The sequence below is a fragment of the Zonotrichia leucophrys genome, chromosome 2 (genome assembly GCF_028769735.1).
Source record: "Zonotrichia leucophrys gambelii isolate GWCS_2022_RI chromosome 2, RI_Zleu_2.0, whole genome shotgun sequence".
Lineage (NCBI taxonomy): Eukaryota > Metazoa > Chordata > Aves > Passeriformes > Passerellidae > Zonotrichia > Zonotrichia leucophrys.
In genome coordinates this window covers 818,185-839,028 of record NC_088171.1, presented here as the reverse complement: position 1 = coordinate 839,028, position 20,844 = coordinate 818,185, and the positions used below count along the sequence as shown (strand labels likewise).

General features: G+C 53.3%; 1 protein-coding gene across 8 annotated transcripts in view; it reads left to right on the top strand.

Annotated features, from left to right (window-relative positions):
• Nucleotides 1-20,844, top strand: part of MAP4 (microtubule associated protein 4) — a 155,690-nt gene that overhangs the window by 54,044 nt on the left and 80,802 nt on the right. For all 8 annotated transcript variants that reach the window (XR_010439036.1, XR_010439035.1, XM_064703711.1 and 5 more), the window contains 2 exons: nt 288-538; nt 9,336-9,401. Coding sequence is in view for 6 of the 8 variants with exons in the window: in XM_064703711.1 (XP_064559781.1) it covers nt 298-538; nt 9,336-9,401 (307 nt within the window). In the remaining 2 variants the exon portion in view is untranslated. The remainder of the gene's footprint in view (nt 1-287; nt 539-9,335; nt 9,402-20,844) is intronic.

The window sequence follows — 20,844 nt, the reverse complement described above, 5'->3', positions numbered from 1 at the left end:
AACATGTGGGAATTACTGAGCACTGCACAAAGGTTTGGTGCACAGGAATTGGAGGTTTAGGAACTGTGAATTATGAGCACTGACAAGGTTGGTGCACAGGAATAGGGGGTTTAGGAACATCTGGGAATTACTGAGCACTGCACAAAGGGTTGGTGCACAGGGGAAATGGGGGTTTAGGAACATCTGGGGGTTACTGAGCCCTGCACAAAGGGTTGGTGCACAGGCACAGGGGATGTGCAGTGCCCAGAGGTGTCTGATGGAGCTCCCTCTCTCCCTGGCTGTTGCAGGTGCTCAGGCATGGCTGAGCTGGACCACTCCCTGAGCCTGGCCGACGCTCTGACGGAGCCGCCCCCGGACGTGGAGGAGGAGGTGAAGAGAGATTTCATCGCCACGCTGGAGGCTGAGAAGTTTGATGACGTGGTGGGGGAGACTGTGGACAAGACAGACTACGTGCCCCTGCTGGACGATGAGGAGCAGGCCAGGCCTGGCTCCCAGGAGCCCAAAAGCAAAGGCCACGTGGACGGCATTGCCGTGGAACGTAAGTGCCCCAAGTGTCCCCAAAAGTGCCGCTGGTACAGCTGGGACATCTGTGCTCGCTGTGACACTGCTGGGACAGGAGCTGCTCTGCTGCTGGCCTCAGTCTGACAGGCTTATGGCAAAAGCCACGACTGAGGTCAAGCCCTGTTTGTTGCTTTTTGCCCTGTGGAACAGCCTCTCCCTGCTGGCCACCCCGTTTAGGGAGAGGCTCTGCTTTACACTCATGTTTGGGGTTGGTGCTTTTGGGGCTCTCAGAGGAAGCACTGACCAAATTCCACAAACAGTGTCCCAAAACAGCAGAGCTGTGCAAGGTGCCCCCACTCTGGGGGGTGGGAGAGCCAAGCAGGAAAGGTGGATGGTGAACTGGAAGATGGGAATGTTCATCATCTCCCAAATGTTTGACAGCAGAATCCCATGTTCTGACCCAAAGCTTTATTTACTTGGATTTCTTTGGCTGTGCTGGTTGTGTGCATGGCACAAAACATGCTGCAGCCTCTGCTGCTGCTGCTGCTGAGCACTTTCCAGCCCAGCTGCTATTTAGAGTCATGGAATCATTAAGGTTGGAAAAGATCTTGGAGATCATCAAACCCAGCACTGCCAAGGCCACCCCTGACCATGTCCCCAAGTGCCACATCCACAGGGATGTCACATCCCTCCAGCAATGGGGATTCCACCATGCCCTGGGCAGCTGGGCCAGGGCTGGAGAACCTTTCTAGGAGGAATATTCCCAATATCGACCTGAACCTGCCCTTGAGGCCGTTCCCTCTGCTCCTGTCCCTGTTTCCTGGGATAAGATCCCAAATCCCCCCGGCTGTGCCCTCCTGGCAGGAGCTGTGCAGAGTCACAAGGGCCCCTGAGCCTCCTTTGCTCCAGGCTGAGCCCCTGCCCAGCTCCTCAGGGATTCTGCAGCCCCTTCCCAGCTCCTCAGGGATTCTGCAGCCCCTTCCCAGCTCCCTCAGGGATTCTGCAGCCCCTTCCCAGCTCCCTCAGGGATTCTGCAGCCCCTGCCCAACTCCATTCCTTTCCCTGGACACCCTCCAGCCCCAGGGTCTGTCCTGGACCTGAGAACCCCAGAACTGCCCCAGGAGTTTGAGGTGGAACATCACCAATTCATTTGTGTTGAGAACTTTATCAAAAACTCTGCAGGAAAAGATTTTTAAACAGATGCTTCCCTGTGTGAGATTTGGGGTCATGCAATGGGTTTCTTCCCCAGTGAACAATTTAAATTATTGCTCCCTTTCCTTGTGTGCTCTTCCCTCCCTGCCCAAGTGGGAATTGTCTCTGGGACAGCAGTGCCTTGATGATTTTATTTGTTTTGTGGCCTTGATCTGTGGTCAAGAAGAGAAAAACCTTTGGTAACCTGATGACTTCCTTCAGAAGAAGTTTTCTCTTTTTTTGCTTTAATGCTGCTGCTCATCAGTGTTGAGGAAGGTGGGATGTGATTCCTCAGAATGAACAGAACCTCCAGGACCACAGCATGGAGAGTTCTGCTCTGTTCAAGGCATTTATTTGCTTTGATTTGAAGTCCTTGTAATACAGAAAATTGCATTTTGTAACTTGTAATACAGTAACCTTGAATTTTCCTTGCTGACACAGTTATTAAATGGCACCAAAGGAGCAGGAGGGATGGGTAAAGGGATTATTACAAAACTTGGCACATGTGTATTATTTATTTTATTTTTATTATAGCATTGCAGAAGCAGAGAAACATGAGGACTTGTTAACACCTTGTTTATGATTTGAGAGTATTTTAAAGCAATCCTTTGTTGTAGAAGCTGCAGATCCTGAACCATCTCAGCACAGGATTTCTCTGCTAAAATCATTACACAATATTGGTGTAAAATACAAGGCCCTTAAGTGTGTTCTGCCAGCTGTGTATCCATAGACATTGCTATTGATACCTTGGGGTTTAACTTTCTATTTTTGAAGGCATCACTGTCCCAACTCATTATTCCACATAACTCCAGAACCTTGGGGGTAACGAGGCCTTTTGGCTTTGCTCAGTAATTAAAACTGTGAGAGCTCAGGCACAAATACTGAGGGGAAGAAGCAGAATTTCGGGAGGAATTCCTTCATGGAAAGGGTTATTCAATATTGGCAGGAGCTGCCCAGGGAGGTTTGCAGTGCCCATCCCTGGGTGTCCCAGGGTCCCTGGAGGTGGCACTGAGTGCTCAGGGCTGGGACAAGGTGGGCACTGGGCACAGCTGGGGCTCAGGGGGCTGGGAGGGCTTTGCCAGCCTCAGTAATTCAGGGATTCTGGGCTCTCCTGACTTTCCCAGCCCCTCTCTCCCCTCTCTGCAGCCCATCCTGGGGCTGCTTGAGCAGAGCTCGTTTCCTCCTCCATGGCAAGGGGGGGATGCAGTTTGTTACTCTTGCTTTGGAGATTGGTTTTTCCCTTTTTTGGGAGAGCTGGAGAGCAGTCAGGAGCATGATCTAAACCTTTGGCAAGATGCAGACGAGACCCTGGTGAGGAGATGGAGGAGTTGTTGAGTGGAGCTGTTCAGCTTTCCCAGCCTGGACCAGCAGGGGAGGACTGAAGCCTAAATCAGGGTCAGTAACCACAGGCCAGGCTCAGGATTTGGTCCTGGAATGTCTTCATTTCTCTGATCTGTTTTTCCCTGAAGTGCTGAGGGTACCCTGGCTGCTGAGAATTTCAGATTTTCTGGTTCAGATTTTCTGACCCCCAAGAGAACACTGCATTGACCTGGGGCTGTGGAGAAGCTCCCAAAATGGAATTACAGAACTGGGATTGTGGGTGTGGAGTTGGAATAGAAGTCTGTAATATCCAGGGAAAAACAGATACCTGTTCCTTCCATGAAGTTTATTTAAGATTTGTAACAGTTTAAAAAGGCAGTAAAGTGAATGAGTTTCATTTCTTGAGGCTCCAGAATAAATAAATGAGCTCTGGGTGAGGTTTGCAGGCTCCTGAGGGGGTCTTGGTGTTGCAGTTCCGTGTTTGAGTGTGAGCCCAGGTTTTTGGGGCATAGCAGACAGAGTTCCATGTCCCTGGCTCCAGACAGCCTGGCTTTCCTGAGGGAGAGGAGCAGCCTGCAGAGCTCAGGCTCTGCAGCCTCCACTCGTTCATTTATTTATGTTAAAAGGCACAAATGTGTTCTGACATCACGGTCTGTGCTCCTCAGATTGTCTTTGCCCAGTCAGAAGAGGTTTAATCCTCCGTCCTGTCAGGCTTTAGCTGCTCCAGCTCTGCTCCAGGGTTTTCTTTCACTTTTGTTCCTAAACCCAGGAGCCAGATTGGGAGAGTTTAATGTTGAGCTGGGCCCCAGCCTGGGCTGGGTGAGTACAGAGAGGGGAGAAGAGCAGGGACCTGTGATGAGCACTAAAAATCTGTCCTAGAACAAAGCTTTAATAATGTTAACTCCTAAAACACCAGGGAGAAATGGGTTTGCTCTTCCTCACACCTGGCTGGACGTGGTAATTTGGCAAATTCTGGGATAATCCTTTTTGACCTTGTGGGCCTTACATAACAGCAAGGGCTGTGTGCTGCCTGCTTTCCTTGGCAATTCCAAGGCTCTCAGGGCCCTCTGGAGCTCCCAGGAAATCCTGGAGGCTGCAGCAGCACTTTCATTCAGGTGCTGATGTGCTGGGATGATGGGATTTCAGATGGGAGCACATTCCAGGGAAAGGAAAACACTGGGAGGGTTCATGATTTGCAGCAGAGCTCCTGGGGAGTTTCAGGTGATGTGAGGAGCAGGATTGTCTGTGCAGTGATGGTCCTAGGATTGTCTGTGTTCTGGTGGAATTGTTCCTGGTTTCTGGTGAGGAATTGTGTTCCTGGTGGGGAATTGTGTCCCTGGTCAGGAATTGTGTGTTCCTGGTGAGGAATTGTGTTTCTGGTGTGGAATTGTGTCCCTGGTGTGGAATTGTGTCCCTGGTGTGGAATTGTGTTCCTGGTGTGGAATTGTGTTCCTGGTGAGGAATTGTGTCCCTGGTGAGGAATTGTGTTTCTGGTGTGGAATTGTGTCCCTGGTGTGGAATTGTGTCCCTGGTGGAATTGTGTCCCTGGTCAGGAATTGTGTCCCTGGTGGGGAATTGTGTCCCTGGTGAGGAATTGTGTCCCTTGAGTGGAGGAATTGTGTCCGGTGAGAATGTGTCCCTGTGTGGAATTGTGTCCTGGTGGGAATTGTGTCCTGGTGAGGAATTGTGTCCTGGTGGGAATTGTGTCCTGTGGGAATTGACCGGGAATTGTGTTTCTGGTGTGGAATTGTGTCCCTGGTGGGGAATTGTGTCCTGTGCTTCAGGAATCCTTGAATGTGTCCCTGGTGGGGAATTGTGTTCCTGGTGGGGAATTGTGTCCTGGGGGAATTGTCCTGGTCGGAAATGGCCTGGGGGAATGTTTGGATTGTGTCCTGTGTGGGAATTGTGTCCCTGGTGGGAGTGTGGAATTGTGTCCCTGCGTGGTCCTTGGAATGTGCCCTGGTGGCTTTCCCTGATAGGATTTTTGGGGGATTGTCCGGTGGATGCCGGTGGGGGCAAAGGGGAGCCCTGTGCCTGTGCTGGGATGTGCCCCCTGCTCAGTTGGGCACTGCCTGCCCAGTTGGTGAGCTACCGGGATTTTGTGTGAGGAGTTGTCTGGCTGGGTGGTTGTTTTCCTGCTGGCAGGCTGGTTCGAGTGGCATGGGATGTGTTGACACCTGGGTTGATGTGAGGGTTGCCTTGCAGGCCAGGCAGTGCCAAGGGGGCATGATCCCACCTGGCCAGGGGATGTCCCACAGCACTGGGGCATCACATCCTGCCCAGTGTGGACTGGGAGAGGTGGCCAGGAGCTTGCTGGGACGGGCTGGGCATTGCTCAGGGCCTGCTGACCCAGGGCATTGGGCACCCCTGGTTCCTCTTGGGTTTTATCCACACAATCAGGGAATTGCTGAGGTTGGAAAAGCCCTCAGAGACCACGGAGTCCAACCATGCCCAGCACTGCCAGGGCCACCCTGACCTGTCCCCAAGTGCCACATCCACTGGGATTTAAATCCCTGCAGGGATGGGGGCTCCCCCCTGCCCTGGGCAGCTGGGCCACATCTGGAGAGCCCCTTCCAGGAAATAATGGTTCCCAATTTCCAACCTGAGCCTGGGGCCGTTCCCTCTGCTCCTGTCCCTGCTCCCTGGGATAAGATCCCAAATCCCCCTGGCTGTCCCCTCCTGGCAGGAGCTGTGCAGAGCCACAGGGTTTCCCTTGATCCCCCTTTTCTCCAGGCTGAGCAATGCCCCTCTCTTTTCACTATTATAATTCCATTATTTTATTCCATGTATTAATCTGTCCTTGAGCCCGGGGTTCATTGCCCTGCCCTCCCCTCCCCAGGGCTGGGGGGGCTCCCTGGGCCCCATTCCCGTGGGATTGAGCCCTGCAGGACCCAGCCCTGCCTGCCAGGAGGGATGTGCAGGATTGACTGCACCAATCCCAGCGGTGGCTCTGGGACAGAGGTGTCACCACGAGGTGGCTCTGCTGGCCCTGCTGCCCTCTGTCCCAGCTGCAGAGCCCCGACCCGGGCACACCTCGGCTCCTCTGGCTCTTCCCTCCCTTCCCACACGAGGAATAAGTGCTTTCCTTGCAGCAGGATTTGCTTTAGCCAGAGGGATTCAGGCACTTGGGCAGGTATGGAAGGGGAGATGGAGAATGTTCCCCACAGCCCACGGTTCCACAGGGATCAAAGGGAGATCAGCACTGATGATATTTGCATTTTTGGCTCAGATGAGACATTAAACCGTTTCCCTCTCACAGTCTGTCCAGCCCCATTCCTGCCCCACAGTTACATCACAGAACCCCAGTTACATCACAAACCCAGACTGGTTTGGGCTGGAAGGGGCCTGAAATCCCACCCAGTGCCACCCCTGCCTTGGCAGGGACACCTTCCCCTGTCCCAGGGTGCTCCAGCCTGGCCTGGGCACTGCCAGGGCTCCAGGGGCAGCCCCAGCTGCTCTGCTGTGCTGGGTTTACAGCAGAAAAATGCTGCCCACCACATCTGGGCACCCTGTGCCAGCCCTCACCACCCTCACAGGAGCAATTCCCAATCTCCCATCCATCCCTGCCCTCTGGCACTGGGAGCCATTCCCTGTGTCCTGTCCCTCCATCCTGTCCCCAGTCCCTCTCCAGCTCTCCTGGAGCCCCTCCAGGCCCTGCCAGGGGCTCTGAGCTCTCCCTGGATCTTTCCCTTCTCCAGGGGAGCATTCCCAGCTCTCCAGCCTGGCTCCAGCCCCCCGTGCTGTTGGATCAGGGCTGGGGCAGCTCTGCAGGTGATTTTGAGGCAGGAATTGTAAAGGAATGAATGGAAGGAGATGACACTCCTTGTTCAGAGTCACACTCTGTCCCTCAGTGTTTTCACTCACATTTTCCTCTCAATATCAGCATTTTACAGCTGTGATAAAAATGCACAGGCACTCCTGCCCCCCAGAGCCCCCTGTGCCCTCAGGTGAGCTGGGGCAGGCTGCAGGTGCTGCAGGGCCGTGCTGGCCATGGCTGCTGCTGTCCCCTGTGCTCCCCTGGGATTAGGGGCTGCTGCTGGCACTGCCCATTTGCTCCAGATTATCTCTTTAGCCAGCGCTGCCTGAAATTTGTTTATATAAAAACAATCCTTTGATCCACCAGCCAGATGCAAATACTATCTTGTGATTCTGATGAGGATTAGGTAGTTACAACATCTTGACATGGTTTTGGGTTTATGCAATTTAGGATATGAGGGGAGGAGCCCTGGCCCTGGGCAGGTTGCTGGGTTCTTTCACACTGGGCCTTCAGCAAACCAAGCTCAGATTGATTTCTCCAAAGGCACTGACCTTCAGAGACTTTAAATAACAACCAGTCCTGCTGGCTGGATTGGTGGGGTTTGATCTGGTTTTACTGGAAGCTTGTCTTCCCAAAAAGCTAAAACTGTACAGGGAACCATTTTACCTGCTCTGTGTCCTTCCCAAGGAGAGCTGTGGCACTTCTGATCCTTCTGCTCCTCTGGGAACCCACTTTGGAGGGGTTAGTGCATTAATAATCGTGGTGGCATCAGAGTCACTGAGGCTGGCAAAGCCCTCCCAGCCCACGGAGTCCCAGCTGTGCCCAGTGCCCACCTTGTCCCCAGCCCAGAGCACTCAGTGCCACCTCCAGGGTTCCTGGGACACCCCCAGGGATGGGCACTCAAACCTGAGCCCCCTTTCCATGGGGAAATTCAATTCCTCCAGACTCTGGAACGTCCCAGCAGCTCAGTTGCCTGTGCAGGGTGCAAGGAGCAGCTCAGAGGAAGGAAAGCAGGATGTGATCATGGAGGGAATTTGGGGCTGTCTGTGCAGGGCCAGGGGCTGGACTGGGACGGTCCCTGGGGGTTCCTTCCCTCTCAGGAGGTTCCATGATTCTGCAGGGCTTATGAAATGTGTGGCTCCTGCAGGAATTCCATGGAGTTCCTCAGGGATCTACTGCAGGATCCTCCTGTGCTTTGGGCAGCTGTGACTCTGTGTTTAAACCACACTGCCCCTGATTTCAGGGGATCCAGGCACTGCCAGGGCCTCCCCCAGTTTCTGTTTCAGGCCCATTTCTGTTTCTGCCTGGGGAGCAGCCCCAGGGGTCCCTGTGCTGTCCCCAGCCCCTCCAGGAGCATGGGGCTGTGTGGTTTGCTATAAACTGGCAAGGTCAGGGGGATTTTTGCAGAGCACCAGGATGAGCACGGATGGAGCTGGAAATGCTTTTCCTTGGCTTTGCTGAGGGCTGGATTCAGCCCTGCTGTGTTTGAAGGGCCCTGGGAATGTGGCTCTGTTCTGAAACTGGGGCTCAGGAGGGGCCAGCAGCAGCTCCAGGTGACTGGGTGTGTGTCTCTTTATTATTTATACAGTGAGCATTTCCTCACTGTCAGCAGAGCTGAGGGCCCAGGGAGGAGCTGGTGCTGCTTGTTCTGCTTCCCTAAAACTGCTCAGGGTCATAAAGTCACAGAATCCAGACTGGTTTGGGGTGGAGGGACCTTAAACCCATCCAGTGCCAGCCCTGCCATGGCAGGGACACCTCCCACTGTCCCAGGGACACCTCCCACTGTCCCAGGTGCTCCCAGCCCTGTCCAGCCTGGCCTGGGCACTGCCAGGGATCCAGGAGCACCCACAGCTGCTCTGGGCACCCTGTGCCAGGGCCTGCCCACCCTCACTGTATAAAACTTCTTCTTTTATATAATCTAAATTCTATATAATTATTCTTCTATATAATCTAAATCCTGCAGCTTCCACCTGCTCCCCTTGTCCACTGCTGCCAGGTTTCCCAAGTTCAGTCTAAATCCTGGTGCTGGTTCAGATTGTGGCTCTCAGTGTCAGAACAAGATGGATTCAGTCTCACAGTGATAAGGATTTTCTGTGCTGGGTTTTGGAATTGGTGATCTTCCACTCTGGCCTCTAAACCTCTCCTGATCCCTGTTTTAGCAATATTTGGTGTTTCAGCAGGAATTTCCCCATGGAAAGGGGGCTCAGGCCTCCCTCCTTGCCCAGGGAGGTTTGAGTGCCCATCCCTGGAGGTGTCCCAGGAATTCCTGGGGGTGGCACTCAGTGCTGGGGACAAGGAGGGGATCAAGCTGGATTTGGTGATCCCAGAGGGCTTTTCCAGCCTCAGGGACCCTGGATTCTGTGGGGGTGCTCAGGGCTGCAATTGATAATTTCTTGTGCTGGTTTTGGGGTCCCCACCAGGTGATTAAAGGGGGGATCCATCAAAGCTTGGGCTCCATCTTGGAGCTCTTTTCCCCCCTCAGTGATTCTGCAGTGTCACAGAGCTGTTGTCAGGGTCTGACTGGGATGAATCCATGCAGTTTAACCCCTGTGTTGATCCCTTGCAGATTCCTCAGCCTCGGGGCCCATGGTGGTGGAGAACGGCGACCACGGGCTGCAGGACCATCACACAGGTACCAAGCCTCTGTCTGCACTCCTCTCTCCTCCCAGGGGCTGGCCTTGCCTTCAGAGGGCTGCCAGGGAATGGGCAGCAAAACAGAGCTTCAGTTTCTTTGGGGTTTAAGGGGTTTCTTTGGGTAAAACCTGGATCTGGAGATGTTCTCTGTCCATGGGCAGTGCTGGGAGGGCAGCTGGTAGAAATGGCTTTGGAGAGTCCATAACACCACAGCTGACCTGGCCCCTGTCCTGTGACTTCCCTGTGACCCTCTGTGGTGTTTTCCCACATCCTCACCCTTTGGAGCAGTTTTTATTCCCTGCCATGACCCAGCTGTGTCCTGGCCCCATGGATGTGTCCCCACACCTGCTCCAGCAGTGGCACAGGGGTCACTGAGCCTTTGGGGCATCTTCCATGGCATCAGGGCAGTTCTGACTGCCAGAAGCTTGTGATGGAACTGGATGAGTATTTCAGACTTGTGCAGAACCTGGAAAAGAAGTTTTCAAAGCCTTTCCAGTCAGGCTGAGGTGCTGAGCTTGGTCCTGTTTCAGTCCCAGTCAGTTGTGGGCTCTGCTTCCCTTCCCCCTGAGCCTGTTTGCCTGGGAATTGGTGAATTAAAACACCTCTTTGCTATAATTCCCTTTAGGATTTTAGAGTTTGGTTCAGTGTGAGTGAGTTTCCTGTCCTTAGTGAGGATGGGAATAGAAAAATTGATCTTTATGCTTCATTTGCCATTGGAAATCTGGTCAAAGGAAGTTGTGCATCTTCTGTAATTCAGTATAAACTGAAATTAAGAACACTTGTGAATCTTTCTAAGGATATTTCCTCCCTCTTCATTAATACTTCTAACTAAAGGAGATAGAAATGCAATCAGATTTATGGTCTGAATAATTAAAGGCATCAGGATTTTTGTATTGAGCTTCTGGCTTGTGTTTAAAAAAATCCTTTGTTATTTGCCTCACTCTTGGAGGTTTAACTCTTCACACTAACTGTTAACAACTTTGATCAAAGATACTTTTATGTGTCTGGAGCTTTTTAATTTATTAATATGTTCCCTCTTTGTGGGGTAGAGTTGATTTTTTCCCTTCTCTTGTTCGAGTGTGTCTAAAAGTGACATCAAAGTGGCAGAGCAGGGTGTCAGGATGGGGAGCTGTGGCCATCAAGTTAATTAGGTTTGCCAGAGGAACAGGAGATGTGCATGACACAATTCCTTCATGGCCTCTTTCCCTGCCCCCTTCCCTGTGGAATGCTTTCCATGTTCTGGTTCTGCATGGGAGAGAAGGGAGAAATGCTGAATTTCCACAGGGTGTGCAGGGTTCAGAGCTGCTGCTCTTGGCATGGCACACTGCAGAGGTGCTGCTGCCCCAAGCTGGATCCCTGGCTCTGAACCACCTCTGCTTCTGGGCTTGTTCCCAGCAGGATCCACTCCCTGTGTCTGAAAGCTGAAATGATTCCTAGGGATGTGAGCAGAGAAATGGAGCAGCCAGGAGGGGACTGAGGCAGGCGATGCTCAGGCAAAGCAGCTGCTGCAAAAACCAGTGCTGAAAGCTGCCGGGTTAAAAACCAGTGTTCAATGCTACAGGTTCAAAATCAGTGTTCAAAACTACAGGTTCAAAACCAGTGCTCAAACTACAGGGTTAAAAACCAGTGTTCAAAGCTACAGGTTCAAAACCAGTGTTCAAAGCTACAGGGTTAAAAACCAGTGTTCAAAGCTACAGGTTAAAAACCAGTGTTCAAAGCTACAGGGTTAAAAACCAGTGCTCAAAACTGCAGGTTAAAAACCAGTGTTCAATGCTACAGGGTTAGAAACCAGTGTTCAAAACTACAGGTTAAAAACCAGTGTTCGAAAACATTCAGAAAAACAGTGTTCAAAACTACAGGTTAAAAACCAGTGTTCAAAACTACAGGGTTAAAAACCAGTGTTCAAAGCTACAGGTTAAAAACCAGCGCTCAAAACTGCAGGTTCAAAACCAGTGCTCAAACTACAGGATTGAAAACCAGTGTTCAAAGCTACAGGTTAAAAACCAGTGCTCAAACTACAGATGAAACCAGTGTCAAATACAGGTTCAAAACAGTGTTCAAACTAAGGTTAAAACAGTGCCAACTACGGTTGAAAACAGTGCTCAATAAGGTCAATACAGGTGAAAACCAGTGTTCATGTACAGTTAAAAACAGTGTTCAAAACGCAGGTCAAACATGTTCAAATACAGGCTAAAACAGTGTTCAATGCTCAGGTTAAACAGTGTTAAAACTACAGGTTCAAAAGCTACAGGTTCAAAACCAGTGCTGAAAGCTCTTCTTTTTGGGTTTAAGCTGATCCTGGAGCAGGGGTAGTGCAGCTGTTGGCACATCCAAACGTGGCTCTCTCTGGGCTGCAGCTCAGCAGGCACTGCTGGATGTCCCTTCACTCATCACATCAAACAAGGCGATGACTGACCTTGTGTTATTGCAGCAGCATCCTGTGCAGCCCTTGGGCTGTGTCTGCAGAGCTGGCATCAGCCAGGCCGAGCTGCTGGCACTCCTTGGCACTGCCACACACCCTCAGTGCAGCCCTGGCAGGGACCCAAACCCTGCAGCTCGGGGCCAGAGCCTCACTGAGTGTTGGAGCCTTTTCCCTTGTCAGGGCAGAGCTCAGAGCCTGCTCAGGGCTGTGCTCAGAGGCTGCTCAGGCTGTGCTCAGGCCAGGCTTTAGGCCAGGCTTTAGGCCGGGCTGTAGGCCAGGCTTTAGGCCAGGCTGTAGGCCAGGCTTTAGGCCAGGCTGTAGGCCAGGCTTTAGGCCAGGCTTTAGGCCAGGCTGTAGGCCAGGCTTTAGGCCAGGCTGTAGGCCATGCTTGAGGCCAGGCTTTAGGCCGGGCTTTAGGCCAGGCTGTAGGCCAGGCTGTAGGCCCGGCTTTAGGCCAGGCTGTAAGCCAGGCTTTAGGCAGGGAGGCCCTGGCAGCTCTGCCCAGGGCTTGGCAGGGCTGAGCCTGACGTGGCTGTGGCTGCCTGGCCCTGGGGTTTGGGTTTGGGCTCTGCAGAGCTGCACTCTGGGCACATCCCCTGCAGTCCTGCTCTTCCTTAAAAGGAGAAATGGAGAGGCTGGAGCAGCATTGCCAGGGATGCAGGGCTGGGAGCAGGAGCTCAGTGAGGCTCTGGGGTCCTGCTGGGGGAGCAGCTCTGTGCCCACCTCCACAGGCCAGGGTCAGGGAGGGCTTAGCCAAACCAACAGCAGGTTCAGAGCCAAAAATTCAGGGGTAATTTGCAATTTGCAACTCTTCATTGCAGGATGTTTGCCTAGAGTTCAAAGGAAATATGCATTTAAAACTAAAACCCGACCAAATTTCTGGAAAGAACTCCGTCAGGGGTGGTCACATGGCTGATGTGGATGTGCCTCCTGCCCAAGATGCTGTCCATGCCCGTGCTGGCAGCTGAGAGGCTCCCTAGGGAAGTGTCCCTGCTGGATCTGGTGCTTCCCCTGGCTGGGCTGTGCCTCCAGCCAGCCTGATGGCACTTCTGTCCCCAGCAGTGTCACAGAAACACTGTGAGCAGTGCCAGCTGTGCTCCTGGGCTGCTGCTCCTGGGCCTGGGTGGTGACAGGGACACAGCCCTGCAGGTGACAGGGGACATGGGACAGCCCTGCAGGTGACAGGGACAGCCCTGCAGGTGCCAGGTGACAGGGGCACAGCCCTGTAGGTGACAGGGACAGCCCTGCAGGTGACAGGGACAGCCCTGCAGATGACAGCCCTGCAGGTGACAGGGGACAGGGACACAGCCCTGCAGGTGACAGGGACAGCCCTGTAGGTGACAGGGACAGCCCTGCAGGTGACAGGGGACAGGGTGACAGCCCTGCAGGTGCCAGGCCCAGCCCTGCAGGTGCCAGGTGCCAGTGCCAGCCCCGCAGCCCCCATGGCAGAGCTGTGTCCCCTGGCAGGTGTCCCGCTGCCCTGTGAGGGGCTGGGTGTGGTGCAGAGCTGCTCCGTGCTGGGTGTGGTGCAGGGCTGCTCCGTGCTGATGTTTACTAATCACTTGCGCTTTCTCGCCCCTTTCCCCATCCCCTTTCCCTCTCCTACTTCTTCTCCTCTCTTCTATTTTCTCCTCCTAGAAGCCTAGACTGTCTCCTAACACTGGGGCTGCCACTGACACGAGGCCAGTGTCCTTTTCTACCTGCCATTACACTTCTAAACTCTGCAGCATTTTACAGAGCTCTTGCTTTACCTCCTTGGACTTGGCTGTAGAAGAACCAAAGGGTGGCTCCGTCCTGCTCCTCCTCCCTGTGCTCTGCAGTGCTTGTTGAAACCTTCCTCTGTCTGTGTAAGCACAAAGGTGCACCCTGCTTTGGAACTGCACTGTGCCTCTGGTTTGAAATCACCACCACAGCTCCATTTTTTGGTTTGATCACCTTTAAATTTAATTTCTCTCCGTTTTCATGGTGCTGGATAAGAGAAGGTTTGAGATTTCCAGTTGTGCTTCCATAGTGGATGGGTCCACCATGACTGCAGCTCCCTTCCCTTGTCCCCACACTCCCCACAGCCTTTTAGAGTACCTGCCTTGCTCCTTGCTGCTTTGGAACCCTCTCACACGAGGTTCTGGTCTGTAACAATGCTGTTTTCTTGGGTGGGTTCACATCATTTCAGCACTTTGTAGAATTGAGAGACAGATCAGGGAAAACCAGGTGTCCTGAGGTGCAGCTGGATCAGCTCTGGTGCATGAGGGGTGCATTTTGGGGTCCCAGCCCTTGCCATAGCTGGGAGTATGAAGGAAAGCAGCCAACCCCAAATTCCTGCCTCAGGGAGTAGCTTTGGTGTCACACTCCTTCCCAAAAACCCCAGAAATTAGGAAGGAAATTGCCTTTTTTAACTTCACACCTCTGGCTTCCTGTGGGCAATGAGTCCTTGGATGGAATTTACCTGCCATGAGAAATAATCTGTCCCTGCTAAAACTGAGGAGAGCAAAAGCACTGAGATGTGATGCCGTGCTGAAATATTGCTGACAATTTCCAGCAGCACCAGAAGGACAGGCCTGGTTTAACCTAAGCCAGAGCTCCAGGAGCCTGTCCAGGGGCATTCCCACTGCCCCACAGAGCTGCAAAGCTTTCCAAAGACAAAGTGCTCATTTTTCCATCAATAGATGAAACAAAACACTAAAGGAGGAGATAATTGGAGAGGGAAATCAGGGTTTAAGCTGAGATAGGCTCAGGCTGGCTTTGGGAGGCGAGGGGCTGTTCTGGGTGAGGAGAATCCTGTGCTGTAGCTCAGGGTGCTTGGCCTGCCACACCTGATGGAAGGATTTAGCAGAACCCAAATGCAGCCTGGGGCTGAACTGCCCAAAGCAAGAGCTGAGAGCTTCACTGGGCTAAAATGGCATTTCCCTGTTGTGAGGGGAGTGCCTGGCACCCCCTGGCACCCACATGCTGCTGCAGCAGGGTTTGGGTGGAATGGGCAGTGCCAGGGCTGTGCCAGGGCCCGCAGAGCAGCTCTGGGCAGCTCCCCCAGGCCAGGCAGCCTTGCTTTGCTGTTTGTCCCCAGTGGGACTCCCATGGCCCGGCTGGGTGGCAGTGCCAGCGCTGAGTCACAGCCTGGCTCTGCACTGTGCTGCCCACTTTGGTGCCAGGTCACCCCTGTGTGCCCCCCTGAGGAGCTGCCAGCCCTGTGGTGCCAGTGACCCCAGGGTTTGTCCTCCTGGTGCTCATTGTTGTTCCTGGGGACGCTCCAGGCCCTGGAGCCCCACTCTGGGCATTTCACAGCATCGTTCAAGCTGGGAGTGACCTGAGATCAGCTCCAACCTGTGAGTCCCTCCTGGGGTGCTCTCCTCTGGCTTTTTGGTGTCTGTGGCCATAAAAGGAGATTCTTGCCTTCTTGGCTTTCTTTTCAAAGATCTTTTCATAGCTTTTTTTTTTTTTTTTAATGTGACTTTGAAGCAAGGCAGCATCACTTTAACTTGGCTCCCCAATTGTTCTTTCTCACCTTTTGCCTTAAGTGGGCTTAACTCTTGTGCCCTAGAAGTAGAGAATAAATAATATAAGACTGGTGTCTGAGGGGTGCATTTTGGGGTCCAAGCCCTTGCCATAACTGGGAATATGAAGGGAAACGTCCAGCCCCAAATTCCTGCCTTAGGGAGTGGCTTTGGTGTCACACTCCTGCCCAAAAGCTGTAGAAGTAAGGAAGGAAATTTCAGATGGAAATATGAAATATGGAAGGTTTCAGGTACCTGAATATGACACTTTTCCCACTCCCACAGATGTTTTACTTTATTGAAAGGCAACAATGCTTTAAAGCCTTGGCTGGAGTCCCTTGTAGCCAGGGTGAGGTGGGCAGAGGAGTTTGGGAGCAGCTGCCCATCCTGGCACCCCCGTGGGTGGGATGGGGCTGGGCAGGGCAGGGTTTGGCCATGCCTGCTGCAAACATGGATCACCCATCCCATGCCACCCCATGTTTGTGCCCTGTTCATTTGTGGTGCCATGGGGTCACTGGTGGGCAGGGGGGCTGCACAGGGAGCTGTGGGCACAGGGGGCTGTGCTGTGGGGCTGGGTGATGTTCCTGCAGCACTGCCCCTGAGCTCTGGGTGTGCTGGGGTGGGATGCCAGGGGATGTAGGGGATGGTGCAGTTTCTGTCCCTGCTGGAAACAGCCCAGTGTCCCAGTGGGGGTGTCCTGTGCAGCCCCAGGAGAGTTCTCTGCTCACAGCTGGGGCTGTGCTGTGCTCTAACCCCTGTGCTTGCTCACCCTGGTGTTGTCACTGCTGCTGAGTTGCTCCTTGCAATGCTCTGTATGATGTGAAGCTGTAACTGCTGTGCAATAAATGTCCCTAATAAACATCTCAAACTAACCCCTCCCGAGTTGTTCTGTGCTGGGAGTGTCTGGGGTCCTGCTGCCAGCCCAGGAATGAGCCCTGCAGGGAATGTGCTGGGCTGTGCTCTGGTGGCACTGCTGGAAGGGGACATGGCTGCAGCTGGCAGGGATGGGGAACCTGTCCCTCGAAGGCAGGCATGTTGTGCAGAGTGTCCCACACCATGTCCTTGTCCCCAGACTGAGGGACAGGGGTTTCCTGGGTGCAGCACTCGGGGGATGAGGAAGGGGCTGGGTGGTCACACTCAGCTGTGGTCACTGGCTCTGTGTCTGAATGCAGAGCAGTGACAGGGGGGACACTCAGGGGTGGCACCAGCACTGCCCAGCCTCCCTGGCACTGGGGCTGGGGCACCCTGGGCACTCTGCTGGTGACACCGAGCTCTGGGTGCTGGTGACAGCTCTGGGTGCTGGTGGCACTGAGCTCTGGGTGCTGGTGACAGCTCTGGGTGATGGTGGCACCGAGCTCTGGGTGCTGGTGACAGCTCTTGATGCTGGTGACAGCTCTGGGTGCTGGTGACAGCTCTGGGTGCTGGTGGCACTGAGCTCTGGGTGATGGTGGCACTGAGCTCTGGGTGCTGGTGACACTGAGCTCTGGGTGCTGGTGACAGCTCTGGGTGCTGGTGACAGCTCTGGGTGCTGGTGACACCGAGCTCTGGGTGCTGGTGACAGCTCTGGGTGCTGGTGACAGCTCTGGGTGCTGGTGACACTGAGCTCTGGGTGCTGGTGACAGCTCTGGGTGCTGGTGGCACTGAGCTCTGGGTGCTGTCCCAGCTGCAGGGAGGGGATGATGGGGCACCCACAGGGACCTGGCTGATGCCTCAGGAGGATCCCTGGACAGTGCTCAAGGAATAAAGCAGGGATTGATTAAAAGGCCTTCAAAGGATGCACCTTGGGCAGTACAAGAGCCTGCCTGAGGCTACACCCAAGATGGACTCCGAGTCACGGGTTGTCATATTTTTATAAGTTTTGGTCCATTTACATACTGGGGTTAATTGTCCAATTCCAGCTCCAGGTTATGCAGCCCCATCCTCCCAATTTGCTCTCCTCTATTCACTGTTGTTTGCACTTTTTGGGCCTGAAGCTGCAGCAGTGTCCGTGGTCCTGGGGCTGGAAAAGGTTGGTTTTGTGTGACTGAGCTGTGAAAACTTACTAACACTTTATATGAATTTCAGAGTACAATAATAATAATATATACTAATATAGACAGAATCTGGAAAATATGGAAGCTGGAACTTAAGGCATGAAGAGATGGGGCTGTGCCAACCTCAGGCCAAGGGCAAAGTTCTTCACCTGGGCTGGGACAATCCCAAGCACAAATCCAGCCTGGGAATGAAGGGATGGAGAACACTGAGGACAGAGATTTGTGGGAGAAAAGCATTAAAAAAAAACCCCAGCCCAAACAACCCAACAAAACTATCCCAAAACCTGTTTATTCTGTGTAGCATTTTGTAAATAGGACAGCTACTGGTGTGTTCTTCTAATCAGAACTGTTCTGCTGGCTTTCCTCCTTTACCTGCCTGTGCGTTTCCCTCTTGGTGCAAGTTCTTGCTTACAGAGGCTTTTATCCTTCCTGGCTTCAGGCAGAGCTCTGCAGGCTCCTCACAGGGGGCTGCATCCCCGTGCTCACAGCTGGGGAGTTCACCTTTCCCTGGCTGCAGGCTGAAAACAGCAGCCAAGTGAATAATTGAGCAGCTTTGCTGAGTTCCTGTGACTCAGAGCTCTGTGAGAGCCTCCCTGAGCTTTGGGGGGCTCGTTCTGGGGGAAGGGGATGTGGCAGCTGGGGGGACAGAGGCCATGCAGGCAATGTGGAGCCTCCCCAGCTCTGCAGGGGCAGTGGGGGATGAGGGTTTTTCCTGCAGGTCCTGCTGCTCTTTCAGATGAGGAATTTGTGGCTTCCTGCGGCTCAGGAGCTGAGCAGCTGCACAATCTCAGCTCCTGAGCTGCTCCTGAGGCTTTCAAAGAGCACAAAGACATTTCCCAGGTGTTGGAGTGCTGATAAACACTGGGAGTAACACACAGAGCAGCTGAGGCTGCCCCTGCAGCCCTGGCAGTGCCCAAGGCCAGGCTGGACAGGGCTGGGAGCACCCTGGGACAGTGGGAGGCGTCCCTGCCATGGCACTGGGTGGGCTCAGGATCCTTTCCAACCCAAACCATCCTGGAATTCTGGCACCTGTGGTGTCAGGATGTGCAGGAGCAGCTCTGGGATGAGGGGTGCAGAAGTTTCTCAGGATGCCAGCACTGCTGTCCCAGTGTCACTGTGTCCCCACAGGCTGTGAGTGCTGGAGCTGCTGCAGCCTGGGAATGCCCTGGGGGCTCCTCTGGGGGCTGCAAGGAAAAGCAGGGACCTTTTCTGCCTACAAAACGCTGGTTTCATGCTGGCTCTCTCTCGGATGGTGCTTCCCCACCAATCTGCTGCTTGGATTTTCTTTTTTTGTTTCAGCCTTGGCTTCTGAGGTGGGATGTCCCTGGCTTGGCTCATTGAATGGGAAATTAAAAGGATTATAATGAAGTCATACATATGTCGAGAAGTCTATTAAAAGCTTAACAGGGAGGCTTAGAGAGGTTTAAAAACTGGGAATACAAACCCTTTCTGTTTTGCAGCGTGCTCAGGAGTTGTTCTAGCAAGGATCTGACAGCTGGGTGAATTAATGGGGTCCTGCAAGGCTTGAATTGCCTCAGCAAGTAGCTGGGAGTTAAAATATTCAAGCCATGAACTTTGGAGCTTGTAGCTTGGGTTTAATGTGCTGTTAGTGCATTAAAGCCCCTTGTCTGGGGAGGGGCTGCAGAGCTGGGCAGGCTGGGACCTCCTGGAAAATGTGAACTCTTTTCTCTGCCCCTCCTTTGAGCTCGTCAGCCTTCACACTAAATTGACCTGTCATTTCTCTGAATGTGTTTCTGTGGAACTGGAATATTTCTGGGCACATCATGAGGCAGCTTTTTGAACTCTTGGTGTTTTCAGGAGGGTTTGAGGCAGGTAGGAGAAACAGAGACTCAGTGCTGCAGACAGAGAGGGCTGGCTGACCCTCACTGCTCCTCTTCCAGAGCCCTGCTCTTACCCTGCACTTACATTACCCAATTTGCCTTTAATTCGTCTCTCTGGACTTCACTGCAGCTTAAAAGATGCTTTTTCCCCCCTTCCTCAGTGCTTAAAACAACATCATGTTTATTCCCTTGCTTATTCCAGTAGCTCGTGGGGAGTCTTTGCAGGGATCCTTCAGATTAAATAGGGAATTTCAGTGAGAGGCTTGTGAAAGGAAAATAAACAGCAGCACTGTAAAAGGCACAAAAATTAAGCTTAGTCTAAACCCTTTATCTTCACCTTTTTGCTAGGTGGGGTTCGTGGTTTGGCTTCACAATGGGAGTTAATCTCTGCCTTTGATCACTTGGGTAAATATTGAAATATTTGTCTTGGAGCTGTCAGGGTGAGCCTGGATCAGCTCCTGGGCTGACAGCACAAAGAGCAGGGATGAGCTCTGCAGGGCTTCAGCCACCTCCATCTGCATCTGCATCTGCATGGCTTCATCCATCCCCATCCCCATCTGCAGGGCTTCAGCCATTTCCATCCCCATCTGCAGGGTTCAGCCATGTCCATCTACATCTCCATGGCCTCATCCATCCCCATCTGCAGGGTTCAGCCATTTCCATCTGCATCTGCAGGGCTTCAGCCATTTCCATCTGCATCTGCAGGGTTCAGCCATGTCCATCTGCATCTCCATGGCTTCAGCCATCCCCATCTGCAGGGCTTCAACCACTTCCATCTCCATCTGCAGGGCTTCAGCCACTTCCATCTGCAGGGCTTCACCATCCCCATCCCCATCTGCAGGGCTTCAGCCATTTCCATCCCCATCTGCAGGGTTCAGCCATGTCCATCTGCATCTCCATGGCTTCAGCCATCCCCATCTGCATCTGCAGGGCTTCAGCCGCCTCCATCCCCATCTGCATCTGCAGGGCTTCAGCCATTTCCATCTGCATCTGCAGGGTTCAGCCATGTCCATCTGCATCTCCATGGCTTCAGCCATCTCCATCTGCAGGGCTTCACCATCCCCATCCCCATCTCCATGGCTTCAGCCACCTCCATCTGCATCTGCAGGGTTCAGCCATGTCCATCTGCATCTCCATGGCTTCAGCCATCCCCATCTGCAGGGCTTCAACCACTTCCATCTCCATCTGCAGGGCTTCACCATCCCCATCCCCATCTCCATGGCTTCAGCCATCCCCATCTGCATCTGCAGGGTTCAGCCATTTCCATCTGCAGGGCTTCACCATCCCCATCCCCATCTCCATGGCTTCAGCCACCCCATCTGCATCTGCAGGCCTTCAGCCATCCCCATCTGCAGGGCTTCATCATCCCTATCTCCATCTGCAGGGCTTCACCATCCCCATCCCCATCTCCATGGCTTCAGCCATTTCCATCTCCATCTGCAGGGTTCAGCCATGTCCATCTGCATCTGCAGGGCTTCAGCCATGTCCACCTGCAGGGCTTCATCCATCCACATCTGCAGGGCTTCATCCATCCCCATCCCCATCCCCATCTCTAGGGCTTCAGTCATCCCCATCTTCAGGGCTTCAGCCATTTCCACCTCCATCTCCATGGCTCCAGCCATCCCCATCCCCATGCCCATGGCTTCGTCCATCCCCA